This window comes from Pleuronectes platessa, chromosome 9, assembly GCF_947347685.1.
Source record: "Pleuronectes platessa chromosome 9, fPlePla1.1, whole genome shotgun sequence".
Classification (NCBI taxonomy): domain Eukaryota; kingdom Metazoa; phylum Chordata; class Actinopteri; order Pleuronectiformes; family Pleuronectidae; genus Pleuronectes; species Pleuronectes platessa.
In genome coordinates this window covers 15,073,841-15,094,161 of record NC_070634.1, presented here as the reverse complement: position 1 = coordinate 15,094,161, position 20,321 = coordinate 15,073,841, and the positions used below count along the sequence as shown (strand labels likewise).

The window sequence follows — 20,321 nt, the reverse complement described above, 5'->3', positions numbered from 1 at the left end:
CTTCACCCTGCATCACATTAGTCTTGGAGGGTGAAAGAAAGAAATGTAAAAAAAAAAAAGCCTCGTGAGTCTGTTTTTCGTTTTCTGCCCGCTGTTCGAGCCTCAAAACTGGGAATGGTCCATCTCGTCCAGCCACGAGGCCGGGCTGGTGGGGAAGTCCGGGTAGCCCGTACTGCTGCCCGTCGAGAGGTCTGAGGTGGGGCCCCCCGCCATGGCCCTCAGAGCCTGCCCCACCCCGCCGGCGCCCCCCTGCACCACCAGACTGTCCATGTTGAAGCCCAGGTTGTTGAGGAGAGGGGTGTGGCCGGACAGAGAGGTGATGGAGGAGGGCGACTGGGGGAGTCCGTAGGGGCTCCCTGCTCGGATGTCGTGGTAGGCTGGGCCCGCCGCGGTCCACCGAGAAGCCCCCGTTCAGCACCGCGCTGCTGGTCATGTCCCCGACGCTCCCGTAGAGCCCGTTGGTGTGGCCGAGGTCGGACAGGACCTGGTCGTCTGCGGAGGAGACACCATCACTTAGCACGAGTAAAAAACTGTGACACATCAACAGTGCTGTCAACTATGTGGGCATTATATACTTGTTGTATTTCAATACGGTTAAGTGCTTTTATGAGAGAGTTTATAGTGGCACCGTTACGTGGGTTTCATGGAGCTACAGTAAGTGGAGCAGCTCTTGATAAGCATGTCAGTGTTTGCTGGTGTGAAAGGATGTGCTTTACATTCTTCACTAACAATGGGGCTCTGTATGTGTGTGTGTGTGTCATTACTGCGGCACACAACAGTTGTTGGAATCTCTCCCCTCTCCATCCCACGCTTGGCTCCAGTAACAACAAAGCCCCAAAAGCACTTTCTCTCTAATTGACTAAAAGCCTCACATACTTTATGGAGTTTCTGTCACCACGTTTTCATTTCTCATAAAAATGGCCTCCTCTTTGGAAGTGGCTCGAAGACTTTTACGACCGCCCAAAACTGGCTTCGCAAACGTTAAATAACACAGAGATGTCTGAAACGCTGGTTGCGTCCCACTAAGGGCCTCCTCTCTTTTCCTATCAGCTCCATCATGGGGACGCACGGAGGCAGGAGGATGTGTGAGGGAGGTGCCGCCGGTAGGCGTGAGGGGAATGCGAAATGAGAATGCCATTTTGGATTTGCCTGAGAACGACACAGCGCATTTAGCAACGCCGGGAGACAAATGAGACGCCGCGAAAAGACATATTCAATCGCCGCTGCACTCTTGTCATTTAGCAGCTTGTAGGCTCCTTTAATCCCATTAGAACAACAGCATGACTGACGATTCCCTTTCAGGAATCTCTCTCTCCGGCAATAACAGATATGCACTGGGTTGAAGTTACTATCCACACGGAGTTCGTACCTCTGAAGCTCAGCTCGCTGTCACTGAGGCCTGCGTCGTCAGCCGAGCTCTCCTTCTCCACTTTGGCTCCTCCTCGGCTGCGTTTGACACTTTTATAAAACTGACTCCAGCGATGTCGACCTGCGTCTTTCTTCAGGCGCTTCTCCTTTGCTCGTCGGTTCTGGAACCAAACCTGGCAGAGATAATAATAGCTGTTATTAACTCATTATAATGAAAAGCAGATAGTAGTCCACATAATATTAATTATCTGAATCTTCTTTCACAATACTTCACATCTTGGTCTAAATTAACTGATTCTCAACAAATGTCCTAATATCAAGCATCTGGCATCATTTTTAAAGTCAAATTTCATCGCTTTATGTTTTTGTTATTTTACGATCTAAAGGCCTCAATATCAGAAGCCTGAATGTTTTTTATATAATCCTAACTTATATTTAAACAGCCAGATAAGAAATTACATTTTTCTTTGATAAATCACTCAATAAATTTAGATTTATAGGTGGAGATGCAGATTTCTCATTTTAAACACAAACAGAGAGAAGTGGCCCAAACTTGTCCTCGTATCATTTAAACCTAAAATGTCATACAGCTCTCCTGCTGTGAGTAACTTAATTTTTTTACTAAGATACAGATTACTCAGGTATTTTTCAGGAGTGAAGATGTGTGCACTTGTCTGATGAACCAAACTCTCTACCTGCACGACTCTCATGTCTAGTCCCGTCTCTGAGGACAGCTGCTCTCTGACGTGGCGTGCTGGCTTCGGCGAGTTTTTGTAGGCACTTTTGAGGGTCTCCAGCTGCTTGGCGGTGATGGTGGTCCTCGGTCGCTTGGTCCCCGCCTCTGAGTCGTCTAAAATAACACCATCACAAGTGTGAGTGACTTCTCCTCGCATTCGTCTCACGGCCCTAGCTGGCAGTGGCCCTCGGCCTTTGCGTGGACTGTGTGTGTGTGTTAGATGAAGTGAATGGTCACGTGTGGAGGTGTATTATTGTCCTTGTGCATCTGTCACCCCCCCACAGCAGAGGACATAAATCTACTCAGTGCCAGAGGAACGGAGTTATTGAGGCCGCAGCGTAGGAGAGCCTTGCTTAACTTTACATAATCAATCAGACATGTGAGGATATCTCAAAAGAGAGGGAGGGAGACAACACACACAAATACACACATATACACACACACACACACACACATACACAGATGATAAACAACATGGATCCACTGGTACTGAAGTGTATAAGCTTTGGCTTTATCGCTCATGTCGTCTACTGTGATACTACAGCTGCCTGGTGTTGTTAAGGCAAGTTTCAACGTCAAGCCACTTCTCTGTGACTGTGTTGTTAAAGCACAGGCCCCAGAGTGAGCCATGAATACCTTAACAAATCTTGTCAATTGGCCGATTATTAACATGTTTCATTTGACATTCTGGATCCTTGCAGCGCTTACCGTTCTGCTTTGCTGTTTCATAATCCACCTTGCACACCAGCCTCCCGTCCTCCATGAGGTAGAACTCGTCCCCGGTGGCCAGCTGCCGGCTGCACATGATGCAGGCGAAGCAGTGCAGGTGATACACAAAGTCCTGCGCCTTCCGCACAACCTGCGTCGGAGGGATCCCCTGTTGGCATGATGCACATTTTGTTCCGAAGCGCCTGCAGGAAAACATGGAGGAGAGGAGAGGTGCCGTTAGAAAATATGATGCGGGGCAGACTGGAATCCTTCTCCCACACTTACATCCAATACACAAGCTGATGGAGACGATGAGATCGAGCCAGATTAAAATTTCACACGCTAGACAGGTATTTCTTCAGCTGCAGCCAAGAATGATGGCAAAGTGTCTGTGTTAATAGAATCTCCAGCTGTTGTGCTGGGAAACATCAGCACCGGAATGCATTTCTGTTAACGATAGACCTGTCCGCAGGTTGATGGATGGAGAGGATCAATGCACTGTGTTGGTGTGTGTGAGTGTGTGTGTGTGCGTGTGTGTTTGTGTTTGCATGTTTATGTGTTTGCAGATGAAGTACTGAGAGCTAAAGAGGAGGAGGAGGAAGAAGAGAAAGAGGAAGGGGTAGGAGGAGGGTTGCTCACAGTAAACACACCCTGAGGAGGACCAATAAAGCACTGACTCAGGAGAGGTTTTAAATCACACAACCAACCCACAGAAATAAAAAGAGCAAGGTGAAGCCTACAAATCACTGCCAGGAAGCCCGCGCCAGTGAATCTGTGTGTCTGTTTGCGTGTGTGTGTGTGTGTGTGTGTGTGTGTGTGTGTGTGGATGTGTGTGTCCCAGCTTGTCCCTCACCACAGTATGTATAGTCTACATGCAAACGCCCCCCTGCTCTCCCCAGGGTCGGCTAACAGAGTTACCTCTCGGTGAGACTCCGGAGCTCTTTAGGTCTCATTCAAGCTCGGAGCATTAAAACCTTTCAAACATGATTTAGTAAAAAGCTTGGAACTGCTGATCCTGCTCTGGATAAAAGTCAAACTCAATTTTCCTCTGTAATACCTCAGAAATCCAATCCTTCCAAAAGAAAAGAGAAAGGAAAGATAAAGAAAGAAAGAAATGGAAAGATAGAAAGAAGATGACAGAATAATGTTTGCACTTGTTTTTGAAATCTTGCGTTCTCTCATGTCAGGAGGAAAAACACGCCACTGCAATTGGAATTATGTGAAGTTTGCTAACGAAAACATACTGGAATTTTAAAATAATTAGCGTAGCCCCGCACGGTGGTTCATATGTAATGTATAAAATATAGAGATAATGGCATCAATTTGTGATTATGCAGTAAAATGTAAACAATTAGATAAACAGAACAAATTAATTTATCTCGGGTAATAAATGTTAAATATCACCAAGCACAAGATTATTCATTTATCAATCTGCTAAAGTTAACACATTTGACGTAGTCAAACTTTCAGTTTCTAACAAATGAAATCCCATTGACTGAATGACATGACTCACCAAAACAATAATGTATAAGATATAAATGAGCAACATTGATTCAACAGCAATGTTCTCTTGCTACTATAAAACCACACAGACAAATTTAATTATTTAATATAGACAAATTATCTATACGCTTTGCTATATTTTTTCAACCTGTTTCAGCACAGTTAGAGGTGAAAATGACCAAATTGTTAATTTCACGTGGTTAAATTTGTTTGGATTTCATGGAATAAAATGTCTGATTTCTCTCCAAGTTGAGGAAGATAGATCAACACATTTTCAACAAAATAACAAAGCGACAGTGAAGCAGCGCAGAGAGAGAATAAACTACTGACTTGAAGAAGTCCTCTTTGCAGTAGACGCCTCCTGCTCGGGAGAAACACTTGTCCGCCAGCGGAGTCTGGCAGTCGGCGCACTTGAGGCACTTGGAGTGCCAGTGTCTGTCCAGCACCTTCAGGATGAACTTGTCCAGGATGTGTTGGCTACAGCCGGCACACTGAGGGATCTCTGCGGGGACACAGCACCGGCACAAGGTCACACTCAGCGGGCACACGGAGACACCGATCGGACATTTTCCGGAAATCTTCCGTTTTTATCAACGCGTCAAACAACAAGAATTTCACATCATGCTCACAGTGCAAAGAGGGTGAATATAAATCACACTGAAATGTTGGTAAACTGTGATGCGCAATAAAAAGGGCAGGTTTTTCCAGACACAGCAAATTCTACAATATCCGTGTTATTATATTATATTTGTAATAGTACCAAGAGACACATCAATACTTGTTTGTCAATATATATTTTGCAACAGTTATTTTTTATTCTAGAGGTTTCTTTTATTTCTCTCTTTTTATGTATTTATTTTGATTGTAAATTACATTATGATGTTTTGCTATTTTTCCCTCAAATAAAAATTATGAATTTTATGTTTGGATAAACAGATGTTGATCTACTTTTGTGATCGTGTCCGTCTCTGTCCGAGGTGCTGAACTCAGTGCAGATGTTTTTCTGCTTGATCTGAATTCGCCTCCTCACGGTTTCAGAGCAGATGTGGTTTCAGAGCAGATGTGGTGTCAGTGAGCAGGTGAGAAAAATGCTGGAATCAGGGTCGAGGCCAGATTACATTTCGTTTTTGTCCGTTTTAAAACCACAGCAGCAGCAGCAGCAGATCACATGTGCACACGCAGGGATCATACTGTACCCAGCTCCGATTCTCTCACTCTCGATCGTAAAGCAGTAAAAGCCAAAGCTACAGTTAAAATAAAGATTTCTAAATATTGTTAATCTGAAACAAAATGCAAATCTCCTATTGGAGCCCAACCTTTGATTACTTAGTACATTTAAATAATAACGATGACCAAAGTACAGAATCGTATTTATTTGATCGACACTGAATTTGTGAATTTTGTCACGATTAAATATATAATTACTATTGTATTTACAGAAAACCAAACCATGATTGCTGCAATGACAATTTTTTTCTTCTACTTTTTCTTTCTTTCTTCTTTCTTTTTACTAAATTCTTTCTTGATTTTTCTCACATTTTTAGCAGCCTCTAGGTGAAATATTCAAATGGTATCCGGTAATGAAAAATCAATATTTAGGAAAAGTGGCAAGAGCAAACGTCAGAGAACAAAAACACAAACACAGACACACACACACACACACACACACACACATACACACACACACGCACAAGCATCTTATAATGATGCAGGAGAAGCCTCGTGTTTAAGCTCATCAGATCATTCAGTCTCAGGTTATGATGCAATATGGACGTTAAGGCAGCGTGCCAGATTCCACATATTTTAAAATTGCCAGTTTAAGTTTAGAAAATACAGGCTTTGTGGAAATCTTCTCTACAATCATTGCATTGCATTTATTTTAAATTTGGCACAGCACTTACTATAATACAATAAATTTGCATGTTTCAATTAGACCATGTGAAAATTGACAAATATTTAAAATCAGCTCATATTTTCATTAATTTGAAAAAACATAGAATTAAAAAAATAACTTGCAGAGAAAAGTGACTTCGTGAAAACGTGACTACAGTTGCATTTCGCCCCTGCTCAGAAACACCGGCTCTGTCAGAGATGATAAAAGAAAGTGGAGGAAATCATTAGAGGATCTAAATATATCTGTGGCCGGGATTTTTTTAATGAGGGGATTTTTTAAGTGTCTGGACATAAAGTGGAGGATGGAGCCGAGCGAGGGAGCGAGACGAGTGGTGCTGAAAGGAAAGCAGCACGATTCTTGGCAAAGACAGAGCGTCCCCCGTCCAGCTCCTGTGTGTGTGTGTGTGTGTGTGTGTGTGTGTCTGTGTGTGTGTGTGTGTGTGTGTGTGTGTGAGAGAGAGAGAAAGAGAGAGAAAGAGAGGGAGAGAGGGAGAGAGGGAGAGAAGGAGAGAGGGAGAGAGAGAGAGAGAGAGAAAGTAAAGCTCGTGTGGGTCTTCTTCATATCTCAGTATCTGTTGCCACCACTCTCCACTACTCAGCCTCATCACCTCCATCAATTCTTACCCTCTAACAAGATTTTTTTTTTTTTAAATCTAGAATTAAAAAGTGCAATTCAAGCAACCTCTCTAAATCGTCAGCAAATAAGTAGTAAACCCTTTACATCCAATTCTGCAGGTTAAAGCCTGTGTTGTCAGCACAGCTCTCTCTCCATGACATTAAATGTTTAGATAATTTGTCTCTTGTTTTATTTCCTGGAATAATCCAGGGTTAAATCCAGGATGGCTGCTGGCACTGCGGGGAGCTGAGTGGCAGGATCTTTATCCAATCTTTTAATCTGCCTTGATTTATAAAAATTAAAGAGCATAAGCCGACCACATAAAGGCTCTTTTCCTCTAGCCAGGTTTAAACACAACAGGCTGTGACTCACACATGACACATATCCCATCATATGTTTCATTATAATTTTTTGTTATAACGAAAAGACAACAGAAATGTGGATTAAAGAAAATACGATATGTTATTATAATAATATGATATTAATAGCAGATTTTCGATTTTTTGAGAAAATAATATGACAGAATTTACCCTTCATATTTAGATCTACCGGAATGAACAATTTCATTATCAGTCTTTTGAAATCTAGTAATTATCCTGCAGTATTATCCTATTTGATAGTGGATTATTTTGGGGGGAGAGGCCTATTAGATCCGTTCCATCTGTATATTTTTCCAATTCGCGTATAAATAATTAGGTCAGAGCAGAAATGTGTCCCATTGCACTTCTATGTTGTTTACACGATTATATTATAAAAGGGTTATGCTCACCTTTAATCCTGGAAGATAAAGATTATAATTGGTGATGAATATAAATATTTGGTCTGATCCTCAATAATAATAACTAATAATAATAGTATTAATAATAATCATAATTTACACATCATATCTTTGCAACTGTAAAACATGGAAACAAATATAGGCCTTGGTGAGAGACATTAAAACGGAGAATAAAGCGTATCACACGTGTACAAGCCTGAGTTGTGAGTGTCAGTCAAAGTCAGTGTGTGTTTGTCTGATGGGCGATGACAACTGTGTCTGATCTCTTGACCATGCAGCCTCGTTTACAAATTAACAGCTGCCTGCATGTGCAGCTCCGTGAACACCAACAAGCTGACGAGGGGATGCAGCAAAGTTGGGGCTCGAATAAGAGGATAAAATAATAGAACAATTTCTAAAAATATAGCCAAACAGAAATTATCTGTTTTTATTGTTATTTCTTGGGATGGGACGAATCACCGAGGCGCCTCCTTCTGCACTGACGAAATGTTTCAGCCTTTTGCAGACTACCGTGAGGCTGCACAGATAAATTGCTAGTATCTATTTGTAAATATCTTTTCTAGCACCCGGACACACATCTGCATCACACACCACCAGTGGCCTGTACGTGACCATCTGAGACCGAGAGGTTCAGTGTCCTCATCTCCCCATCCTCGGCCGAGGAGACGAACCCCTCTCCTGCAGCAGGAGCAGCAGCAGCTCAGGCTGATAAACAATCACAACAGGATGGTTTCAGAAAATGTCTTACGTTGCAGTGGCACTCCGAGAATCTCCGGTAAACTCTTCACAGGACTCTCTGTCTGTAGGACCGCCGCACTTTGCATCATCGTGATCCAAACCGGGAGACAAATGCACGCACATACACCCGCGACACGGTGGGCGCACACCCCTGTCCTGTCTCGTGGAAGAAAAAAGTATGATGATGATGATGGTGGTGGTGCTGATGCTGAGGCCTCTCTCCCCACTGTCCCGTCAAGCCTCCGTCCCCCGTGTTCTCTCGCTATTCCCGGGATGGTGTCCGTGCTGCGCCGTTCCGAGCTGTTTTGGAGTGGATGAGCCAAGCTGCTCGTTCCATTCAGCGCTGCAGGGGCGGCGGGGCCTGACGTCACCGCGGCAGAGGCTCGCCGGGGGGCCAATGGGAGCGCAGGAAGAGGAGGCCCCCGAGGGCGGAAAGCATCTTCCATAGGTGTAGGAGGGAACGAGGAGGAGGAGGAGAAGGAGGAGGAGGAGGAGGAGGAGGAGGAGGAGGAGGAAGAGAGGCGTCTACAACATGGTGTATGAAAATGTCTCCGGAGAGGCGGGACCTTGCTCCTGTGGAGACCATAAATAGCTGACTACAGTGGCTCTCAGAGGGGGCCCCGGGGCCAGCAGGTCTCCCACGTTTGCAGCCAGGAAAATGAGGGACAGTTTCATTTTCACTTTTATTTATCTTCTTGGAAATTATCAATGAGGAGGATGAGCAGATTTCACAGCTATACTCGATTTATGTAGTTGAAATTCCCTTCAGCAAACACACAGGCACACTAAATGGGAGTTTAATGGCTGATCAGCAGGTGGGATGATGATACTGACATATTTCACTGAATTAAATGCATTAAAGTCTATTCATGCTGGTGTATGGATGTCACATTAAAATCCCACATGGCCAAAATAGTTTTGGCCCAGATTTGGTCCACACTGTCACATTGTCATCCGGCCCACGTGCCGCCTGAGTGATGCCAGATCTGGACCACAAGTAAGCCTAAACAATATTCAACCGAAGGCGCCACGGTTCATGGCACTAATTATTGTTGTGCTATTTGAGCCATATTTACCATTTACCATGGGCCACTTTAGGTTCAGATCCAGATTACACCTATAGAGACCATTTGATTTGGGATATTTGGGCCACTTTAGTCTCCCATCCATTCATCTGGGCCAGAAGAGGCCCAGATGAATGCTTCATTGCCTGAAGTGGCCCACATCTGTATGAGGGGCCTCTATAAGAAAGCTGTCATCACCACCAACAATCCTCTAGTCTAGGCCCAAGCCACAGTGCAAAGATTCCACCAGTTGTCACAAACAGGAGCAGCAGTGAGACCACATGAGGACCTGTGATTGGACACACGTCTGAGTCACAAACACAAACACTTTCACCTGCGTGACGAGCCTCCTGGGCCGTGGCCCGGCATGCAGTGCGGCTGCAGCAGCTGGATCCCTCTCTCTCAGTGACAGGTAGGATTAGGAGTCTGGGGCGCAGTCCTCCTGACACTGTTCATTTCAGAGCCCATCGTCTGAGGCTGCTCTGCCGGATAAGATATTCCCCCCGGAGGGCCGCTAGTTCAAGCTAGATGAACTCAATCTTCGCTTTCAATTTACTTCAAGCGTGGAAAGAAAAGCAGAGAGTGGCGCGTCCCCTCCGCCGCAGGTCCGCCTCCGAACCAGGTTGTTTCCATCCACAGAGTCCGCGTGCACGAGTCCCAGGTGACGCACCATCACGGCTCACAAGAGTACATACAGTCCCACGGCTGATACAGAACTGACACGTCTTACAATGGTGTATTTCTCATGTTTTCACATATTTAATATTATTCCAATTAATCAGAAAATATGTCAGTTTTTAAGTTTAATTGCTGCGATGGTAATAATGAAAATAATGGTTTCAGATTTTAGAGTAAATCTATGGTAATTTTTTAATTGGGAAACATTTCCACTCATTTATAATAAAATTAGAAATAAATATAATGTAATACAGAAAAATGTATTAAATGATATAATCAAACTAGCAATACGTTCAAATCTCAGCAAACAGTGGAAAATGACAAAAAATGAATGTGTCTGGAAACTGAGATAATCTGCTCTGGGAAATAAATTAAAAAAGGCAACAGTCGGCACTTTCTCCTGTACATTAAGCTGATTTATCCTCCTATCTTTAAACAATTTATTCCATTGTTCCACACCGTTTACAAAGGCCTATGGACCTTTTATATACCATAAATGGTATGGAACCACAATCCCTTAATCCTAGTCTGTGTGGTTATTGTTTCACATGTAATTTAGTCAAATGAAAGTGCCCATCAAGCAGATTAAAAAAAACTAGTCTATGGAACATTACAGGAATTTTATTCAACCGATTCAAAGCAGTGTCCAGACCAGGTGTCCCATCCATCCATCCATCCATCCATCCATTCATCCATCCATCCATCCGTGAACGCGTGGCAAAGGAAATCATCTGGTCTTACTTTATTTTCATTATACACTTTTCCCCTCAAGATCATTCAATTTATTCAGCAATTCAATTACTCTGATTGTTGATATCGAGACCCCGCGGCTGCCCTGGAAAACAGTGCAGATAAAAATGCTCTTAACTTGTCAGCAAAGGGCAACACAATTAGAATAATTGACGGATGCAAAAAAACGCAGAGAGAGAAATGACGTGAGCGCGCACATCTGGTTTAGTGGGACACTAAATGATACCATTTAATCGTTAAATGAGATGGCGAAAGAAATGCTGGACCAAAATAATCTGCATCTGTTTTACGCAGATCTTTTATAAAGAAATAGTTGCATATGTTGACAGAAAATATCTACAACAATAGATTAAGAAATGCAAAAATACGTTTTAATGTCGCTTTCACGGATCCAGATGTTGGGTATATATATATATATTAATTTGATAAACCATAAACAATGGAAGGAACGAGAAGAAAGTTGAGGAGAAAAGCGGATGATTATTATAATAATGCAGTGAGAGAGGTGACATGACGGATCTTTGTCTAAAAGATGCCACTGTGAGATAAAGAAATGCTGCAGAGGAAGCAGCTCGGGCAATAACTCAAGCAGAGGGCGACTCCTCGGCCACCGCCGTTGACCCAGCCACCTCTAATTAGATCTAATATTTCAGTGGACCGGTTCATTCTGCGATTCACAGATCCATCTAACACTTAGCACGACAGTCAGAGATACACAAGCACATCCATCCACCCAAGGTGAGCAGGGGGACACAGGTGTGCGTCGCCCTGCACACATACAATAACACTGGGGGTTCGTGCAGCAGGCCTGAATCGCAATGAGCCAAAACAACAAACATTCACCTGATTGGATTTATTATTCTTTTTTTTTCTGAGTTCAAATACAAGGTTTATGCATCAATCTTCAGCACATTACACAGATGGAATCACTGACACACAAATATGATTAAATATCCAATAAGCACAAGAGCAAAAACACCTCACAGATTGGGACAAAACTTACAAACTGACATTAATCCAATTTTAAATCTGTGCGTAAATTGCTGGGAATTTTCGCAATTCACTGCACACGTGAGGGTTAAAAAGAAAATGCATTACATACATTTATAAATACACGTATATAGGAGTGTTAGTGAATTCCCTGTATCGTGAAAAGATTGATATAGAGCATCACCGTGCACACCTACCTAATCACCGCAGCTCAGCGGTCAGTTTAAGGCACAGCGTCTCTCTCCTCTTCCTCCTCCTCCCCCTCCTCTTCCTCCTCTGCTTCTCCTCCATGCCGCTGATGTTCGCCTCAGCAGGCTGAACTGGAGCTTTCACAGAAACAGCAGCAGCAGCGGCGGCGGCCAGTCGTTCAGTCCATTCTCCCATCCACTGGCCGAGCAGCAGCATTACGCAGCAGTGGCACCGCGCGTCCCTCACCGTTCGGTCCGGAGGCAGGAGAGGGACAGAGAGAGCGAGAGAGGCAGAAAAAACGAAGGGGAAAAAAAAAAAAACCTCGGGAGAGAGCGCCGAGGAGAAAATTAAATTGCATTTGGGGGGCAAATTCTATTAGGGAATAGTTATTGTCTCCTGACAGCTCCTGTCCATTTGGGTAATTAGTGGGAGAGATTGGTTGAACAAACGAAAAGCTATAGCCGTCAGAAATGATATTTTCCAATTCCCTGATTGAACCCGACCCCGTCGAGCTGAGACGAGGCGGTAATAGGCTCGTTTGACTCAAATAACTAGAACCAGTTCAACCAGTGCGACTGATGAGCGACTGAGATTCACTAATAACTGGAAAGAGGTGGCTGCTTGTTTTATTAAGACGCACAGGCAAGGCTTCTAAACACATTACATTCTTGTAATTATTTTAAAATAAACAATTAAATTGTTTTAACTATGGGGTATTTTTGCAGGAACCTCTGGGCAGACGTTTTGTGACTTGGTCCAGATGTTGTCATGCCCGCAGCTCCACGGTCAGGTGCTCCAGGCCCTCCTGACTTTGACGTCGGAAGGCCTGGAGAGCAGATCAGCGTAAGACTGAATATATAACCAGGAGCCAAAGCTTAAATGTAAATCAGTCATAGTTGTACAAACTTTGTGTTTTTATCAGTGTTACTAATGAGCAATGATACAGAAATGTGGCTCTGAAAACGTAACATATAATTAAATAAACCCCTTTAGAATTTTTCAGCAATCTCCATAAGGAATAAAAAAAAAAAATTACCAATGTAAACAAGATCATATTACAATTTTGATTTTGATCAGAGTTGGAGTTTAGTAAAATTTAAAATGTAAATGAAACAGAAATAAATCCAATTAGATTTTATTTGATAGCCCATGTTTACAAGCATTGTTTGTGTTTAACAATTTGTAGGTGTGACATCCTCTCGGGAACATGCGGGATCCCTCTCCTTGCAGGGCCGGGATGTAATAAGATCTCACATGCAGCAAAGCACATTAACAAAATCACAATATTCTAAACATTCATAAACTGTTGTTAAATATATTTTTGCTATTTACATTTAAGGCAGAGGTTTAAATCAAATGGCCTCTTTCGGTACAACCAACTAACATGGACTCAAACTGTGTTCAAAACCCTTTTCATTACCTCAGGATCTCGATCCGACCCGGAGTGAACCTTCCGTTGAGTTCAGTGACGGGAGCGGTGTGAGCTGAGCGAATTAAACCAATGTGACTGACAAGTGTTGGATCCTCTCCAGCTTCATTACACAAACACTTCCTGTAAAATATATCCACACTGACTGCGGAGGAGGGGGGGGCGGGGGGACCAGAGCTAGAACATCAGAAACCAAAACAGAACGGAAGCAAAGGTCAGAGTTGTGCTGAACTCAGAACAGTGCAGCCGAGGTAAAGCTGATGATCAAGGCCTAAATGTAGTTGATAGGAGGTTATTGATTTACTGGGGTTTCCCTTCCTCCCATACAACTCTCTGCTGGGCACTGATGAACTGTGAGGACTTCCATTTGGCTGCTGCAGCCCCCCCCCCCCACTACTCCCCTTGGTGCACAGACAGCAGCCGACACACTGACACTATGGTGTGATGAGATGTTTGGGAGATGAGCAGATGAGCATCCACATGAAAGGGGGAGGGACCGCAGCAGTAAAATGAGATGGATCTGACCCTACTTGACTCCTGCCTCTAAAAGGCTGAATGTTTAAAACCTAAAGGGGACCTGGCTTAGTTTTTTCGTAATTTATTCAGCACCCCCCCCACACACACACACCACTTCTCCCTCTGTCCACAGCAGGGAAGCTTTATAGTATTATTAAAGTCTGAAAGAGAGATGACACAAAAATGCATCAAGGCCCGCCTGCATTTTAATATCAATACCGGAGGGGTAATAAACATCGAGGCAGAGAGCACGCAGGAGAGAAGCGACTATAAAACCCCACATTGTCTAATTTATGGAAGACAACAACAGGGCAGCAAGGTGAGGTTTTTACCCTTCACAGCACAACAGTGTGTCAGTGCACAACATCTATCCCACACAACAATCTACGCACACGCCACAAAGTTGTGTGGAAAGTTTTCAAGCAAGTAGTCAGGTCATTTTGAGTGAGGGAGCTGGCACGTAGCTGGAGGGGTGATGACAACCTGGATGATTTCCTGATGGTTTCACTGAAGTGAGGCGGAAACACAAACGCTCAGACAAAACAATCCTTAAAGGTCCGTGTGGTTAGTTCTTCTGGAGCTTTCAGTCAGTGCACTTCACGGTTGTCATGAACTGCACGATATCATTTCTATTCCTTGTTGAACACATCTTCAAAGTTCATTTTGAGCCTAGACAGGGAATAAAGTCATTGGAATAGAAACAAAGTAAGACTGGGATCTATAACTCCAACAGCGTAGACCTGTTCCTAAGGAAAAACACGAGACTCTATTAGAATCAGACGAGTTAAGAGTTAATGCAAACAAATGCAGATGCTTCTGTAGGGCACATGGTTCCTAACGTTTATTTGCAGATGTGTGACATAACTGTTTTGTTTGTTTGTTTTTATTTTTACTTAAATTATTGAATTGATTGCATGTATGTCGTATTTTTTTAATGGAATAATGTGATATCTTAAGGCACAGTGTTTACTGTATGTAATATAAGTAATAATTTGTTATTATACAATATAATAACAAATCTTAAAATGTACCCACAGTTTTGTGGACAAGATAAATGAGGATCCAAAAGGACACACACCACACACTGAACCATTTGATGAAAGTGATTTTTATGCTTTAGATGTTACAGCTGAGATTTTGGATTAACAAGTTGGTCAACGTTCTCCATCATCATCTTCAGAACATCAGATGATGTGATATCTCTTGGATCAGTGATGTTCATGTTCCCTCCAGTAGAGTCCAGACATTTCTCAAATACACACTAAGCAGCTCTGAAGCTCAAAGTTGTTTGCAGTTGCTGTTCTGTTGATGAGGTTTAAGCCGGGAGGCAATTAGCTTAGCTTAGCATAACGACTGGAAACTGGGAAAAAGATGAGCTATAGGCAAAGAAATCAGCCTATAAGACCCTTTAAAGCTCAATAATTAAAATTTCTATTATATCTTGGTTGTTGAATTGCTATTACTGGGGGGGTGAGGATTTGTCAGATTTTTGTGGTTGTTGATTTTTACTTTACAATTTAACTTGCGTTTTTCCACTTTGTCTAATTGGACTTTTAGATTTTTGTATTTCATTCTTTTGACTTTTACTTTATATGGTTCTTCATTTTGTCACTATTTTGTTTATTCCCAGCACGAGAGGTGATCTAATTGGTTTAACAGTTTCTTGATGCTTTCATTCATTTGTAAATTGAATCTGATTTGCTGCTAGTAAAATCAAACAGAACAGATTTGGTTTCTGCATTGAGATGCATTAAACAGCTCTGATTGTGTTTTGGTTTTGAAGCCTCTTGTCCTCATTGTGAACCTCAGCCTTGGCCAAATAGCAGGCAGATATTATATTTCTGCCAACTTTCTCATTAACCATCCTTAGTCCGAACCAGCAGAACACTTGCAGCACATTGAGGCCCTGGGCACCTGATGAGAGGACTTCTGGGTAGTGAGGAGCACAAAGCATCGCTCCGATCAGGTAACAAACACAGGTAAACATTGAAATCAGATGTGGCAGAAAAGTACCACAAAGCTATTATGGATTCAAGCAAAAGAAAAATTCTATGAGCTTTTCCCATTTTCTCAATGGTCCCTGTCCCGACTTTCAGAAAAGGTAGGTAGTAAATAAAGTGGCAGATATAACGAAGCAAACAGTAAACAAACACCGAAAGTTTTAGAAGGGCACATAAGAATAACAGCCCACCCTGATATGAAAATTTGTATAATGGATAATATTTGCAAAAGGAATAAATAACACACAGAAGTTTCCCTGTGACAAACTGTGCTTTTCTCAATTCATTCTGGCAATTATAGTGTGTCATTCAGGGTCTAATTCAAAGCATGGGAGAGTTTGATTAAGTCACATAACCACAGCTGCTCAGCCTTGATGCTCCTCTGCTTTAATGTGGGGCTATTAATCAACCTATTGTGTATGTGTGTGTGTGTGTGTGTGTGTGTGTGTGTGTGTTTTTAGAAGAATCGACTGCATTAACTCAAGTATTCAACCATCAAATCCTGTCTGACGTGGTTTGGATAAAGATATGGAGTGGCATTTGGGATGAAGTTGTGTGTCTGTGTGTGTGTGTGACAGGATTTGCGTAGAGGTAAAGGGGGCAGGAGTTAAAGAGATTCCAGCCACCGTTCCAGGAACCTCAAAGCTCAAGATCAAGAGCTTGTTGTCCCTCAGATGGGTCCGTTGTAATCTGGACAACATCAAACCCCTCACCCTCGGTCTGTCCATCCATTCATCCATCTCACACACCGCTGCGTCTTTCATCCACCTGACCTGACGCCCTCGCCTATACTGTTGCACCCCTCCCCGAAAAGAGCCCACCTCCAAGTGTGTGAGGAGGGAAGAAGCCCCACGAAAGCCGATTGCGTTTTAATAAAGTTTATTATCTGCAGGGAGCTAATCCTCAAGGGTAATCTCTCCCCTCTAGTCCTAAAGGAAAGCTGGATTACTCACTTGCTATAATCCCAATGAAATTGTTAGGATTTAGCTTGCGCTGCACAGCAGATGGCAACAGGCTTTTTCCTTCAACCTTGGATGCGTTAACCCCCCCCCCCCCCCCCCCCTCCCATTATGCATGCAACACCCTGCTCCTCCTTGCCTCAAGTCCTGTCGTCATGAGCAAAACAAAAAACAAACATGAATTTGTTATTCTCAACTCCGGGTTTCGTAAAAATATTTTGATGTCAGACATTTTCAACCAAAGTGATTTATAATGGAGGGAACGCACTATCGATGTTGGAGAGATCGAAATGATAAGACAAAGTAAAGGAGATCAGATGAAAAAGTGCAGAGTATGTGCTAGTTAGGCATGTTAGTGTGACGGAGGTGTTGGGAGAGGAGTTCAGTTTCAATGGAGTTTCTGAAGATGGTTCACCACTTAGGAACCAAGGCCAAAACTAGTCTGGACTGGGATTCCCCTGAGTGCAGGGATCACAAAGCCAGTCCACGTTCCTTGTAGGAACACAATGGCTAAGAAGGACCATACGTGTGTGTGATTGAGTTTGTGGATGCAGACACAGAAGTTGGCAAGCATCAGAGGGCAGCAGGTGGAGGTCAGTGTCCATGTTTTTGGACAATTGGACCTAAGGAAGTATATGTTTTGCAAAGCGAAGGGGCCTAGCACAGAGCCTTGGGGAACCCCTTTTCTGAAGATAATGGATATCGACATTTGTTCTTGCCATAAAACAGTCCATATAATACAGAGGTTTAACTCTTCTCTATAAAATGCATTATTTCAAGCACACCTTACCAAATGAGTTTTCAATAACAATCGCATTGAAAAAGCAATGAGTCCCGTATCAAAAATAATTTTATTGATTCAGAGAGAGGCAGTGAGGCAAACAGAAAAACACAGTGGTGGTCAGCGCAATCTTCACATCGTGGACACCAGCCAAAAACAAATCCTGCTTATTCTAAAACCTTGTCCAGGGTGAACATATGCATCGCTCTGCAACACTTCATAAACAACACCAGTAGCTGTCGTGTAGGCTCAGCAGTGTGATGTCATACTCAAAGACGTGATGTAAAACCCAGTGTAATTTAGACCTACTCAAAGGAGCTGAAGAACAAAGGTTTGATCAGCTATTCTCCGGAGAACGCGACTGAGCACATTCTGGTCCAGTCACAGTATTCAACAAACACTCACATAGAATTTAGGTGAGAGGATTGTGTTTTGGCCATCCCATTACTTAACAAAACTCACAGAAAAGTGACAGTCATCTTAAATCTGTAATTTAAGATCATTATTTTTGAAATCCCCAAACGAAAATCACACATTTGACAATTTAAATCCACTGATTCAAATATTATTTACATGTAACTATGTACAAATGATTAGAGAAACTTAATTTTTTTGGTCATAGTTAAGAGCGAAGTAGAAGGAGGCTTCCATAACTTCAATAAAACACAACAAAAACTAAATCTGTTGAACAACCTCCACCTCCCAAAAATGTATGATTATTGATTTATTTCATACAAATAAAAAAAAAGTAAAATTCATTTCATCCTTCATAAGTGGTAAATCAAAATCAAAAAGCAAAAAATGTTATCCTTAACTTATGCACAAAGCCCAAACAGAAACCCACTCATTGAAATATATGTGAACCACAGTCACAATGCTGCCTTCAGGCTCTGGAGGACGGATTAAGTGCAAGGATACATAACTCCCATGATTTTCAAAGATGTAAAAGATAATAATTTTCCCTTCCTCCACTAGTTAGACACTTCCATTACATTCAGATGTCCCCGGCTTCTTTCGCCAAAGGTAACAGTTAAGTGGACCACCTTAAGAGGACTTTAATCTTGACACATCCCCTTACACTAACCCCAACCTTAGCCTACATGAACCTAATGAATGTTAATCGTGACTGTGACTCAGCTCGGATCTGGACACTCCCTGGTTCAGGGCAGGGATGTTTTACTCCGCCGTAGCCTGAAGCGGTTTTTGTAGAACAGGTACATGGCGAGTAGACACATAAAGGACAGGAAGTAAAGAATGACACACAGGCTGATGTCCGCTTTGGAGAATCCGACGCTCAGCATAGACATCCAGTCTCCCTTGTGTCTCGACTCCTCGCCAAAGTACTGGCCTGTCAGTTCTCGCTTTTGCTGCCACTTCCTCTTCTGCCCCCCGTCCAGGTCAAAGTCGGACTCCATAGGCTGCAGGCCCACCATCCCAAGCCCCCCGTCCAGCTCCATGCCGAGCCCGAACACAGGCCTGGGCTCCTGCTCCACCTTCCTCTGCAGGGTGCGTTGTTTGACCCGGCTGGAGGCGGCCAACAGCAGCGCCTTGGCCTTGTAGTGCTGGTTGACAAATGAGTCCAGATCCACAATGTCCTCCTGCGTGTCTCGCATCCTCATCCCCACAATGCTCGGCTTTTGGTGGGCCTGCTGCTGCCGTCGACCCATTTCAGGTTTGGCCCAAGGACTCGGCTCTGAGGTCTTGCTGCCAATCTCATCTGCTGCTGCCGCTCCCTCCGCACCTTCCTCCTCTTCATCTGTCACGGCTTCATCCAGCGGCTCCTCTCCCTCCTCTTCTTCTTCCTCCTCTTCTTGCACAGTGGGCTTTGCTGGAGGATGCATCATAAAGTCAGAGGCCTCCCTGGTTTTCCTTTCAACATGTTTCTGAGCCTCTAAAGCTCGCTGCTGGCTGGCGTGTTTTTCCCTCTGCTTTGTCAGGATCTGGCTTTCGTCTTCAAGATAGTCTAACAGGGGAAGGCAAATAGACACATCATTATTATTATTTTCCACAAATCATCTCACTTATCTTATCTTGCTCATTTTGCTAAGAATATTGTAACCACATATTAGAGGAACTCTCAGGCTTGGACCAGCTCAGACAGACAAGGACCAGCTTGACCTGTTTCCTCTATTTTTTTATATTCGACTGTTTTATTTGAAATAACAGATTTTTTGTATTTCACTTTCACTTGTCAATTAGATACTTCTGAGATGATTACTATTAACTGAGCAACAACTGAATCATTGCTCAATAAAAATATGTTAGAAAAGAAAAAAAACACAGGTGCAGTTCATGATCATGAGGTAGGAGAAAGAAGCACGTTTTTTTTTTAGTTTGGTAAAAAATGCATCAGACCTGAGCTTTTCGTAAACTGATACCTGTGAGGATGCTGTCGGAGGAGAAGTAGGACATGAGGAAAGGCAGCACCGTCTCTTGGCTCCACCTGTGGTCCCCGTTTTCCTGCACCGCATGGCAGGAGGGACACATTTCTGGTGAAGGCCACTGGATCTTTGGGAAGTTGGGGTCTTCAGTCAAAGCCCCTGGAGCGATAAACAAAGAGGTAAGGCACAGCAGAGTTGTGACTGCTTCAGTACTGGAAGAAGTTCAAACAAACCAGGAGAGGGT

General features: G+C 43.2%; 2 protein-coding genes across 2 annotated transcripts in view; both read right to left on the bottom strand.

Moving 5' to 3' along the window:
- Positions 1–102: 102 nt before the first annotated feature.
- lhx4 (LIM homeobox 4) lies at positions 103–8,429 on the bottom strand. The gene is given in 7 exon segments (XM_053431134.1): positions 103–382; positions 384–492; positions 1,370–1,541; positions 2,064–2,218; positions 2,813–3,015; positions 4,646–4,817; positions 8,351–8,429. Coding segments are annotated over 7 exon segments (1,170 nt in total).
- A 9,318-nt stretch (positions 8,430–17,747) lies between these two features.
- Positions 17,748–20,321, bottom strand: part of qsox1 (quiescin Q6 sulfhydryl oxidase 1) — a 29,806-nt gene continuing 27,232 nt past the window's right edge. Inside the window, exons 12-13 of the mRNA XM_053429747.1 lie at positions 20,075–20,236; positions 17,748–19,659 (exon numbers count right to left, since the gene is read on the bottom strand). Of these exons, the coding sequence (XP_053285722.1) occupies positions 18,857–19,659; positions 20,075–20,236 (965 nt within the window). The 3' untranslated portion in view covers positions 17,748–18,856. The remainder of the gene's footprint in view (positions 19,660–20,074; positions 20,237–20,321) is intronic.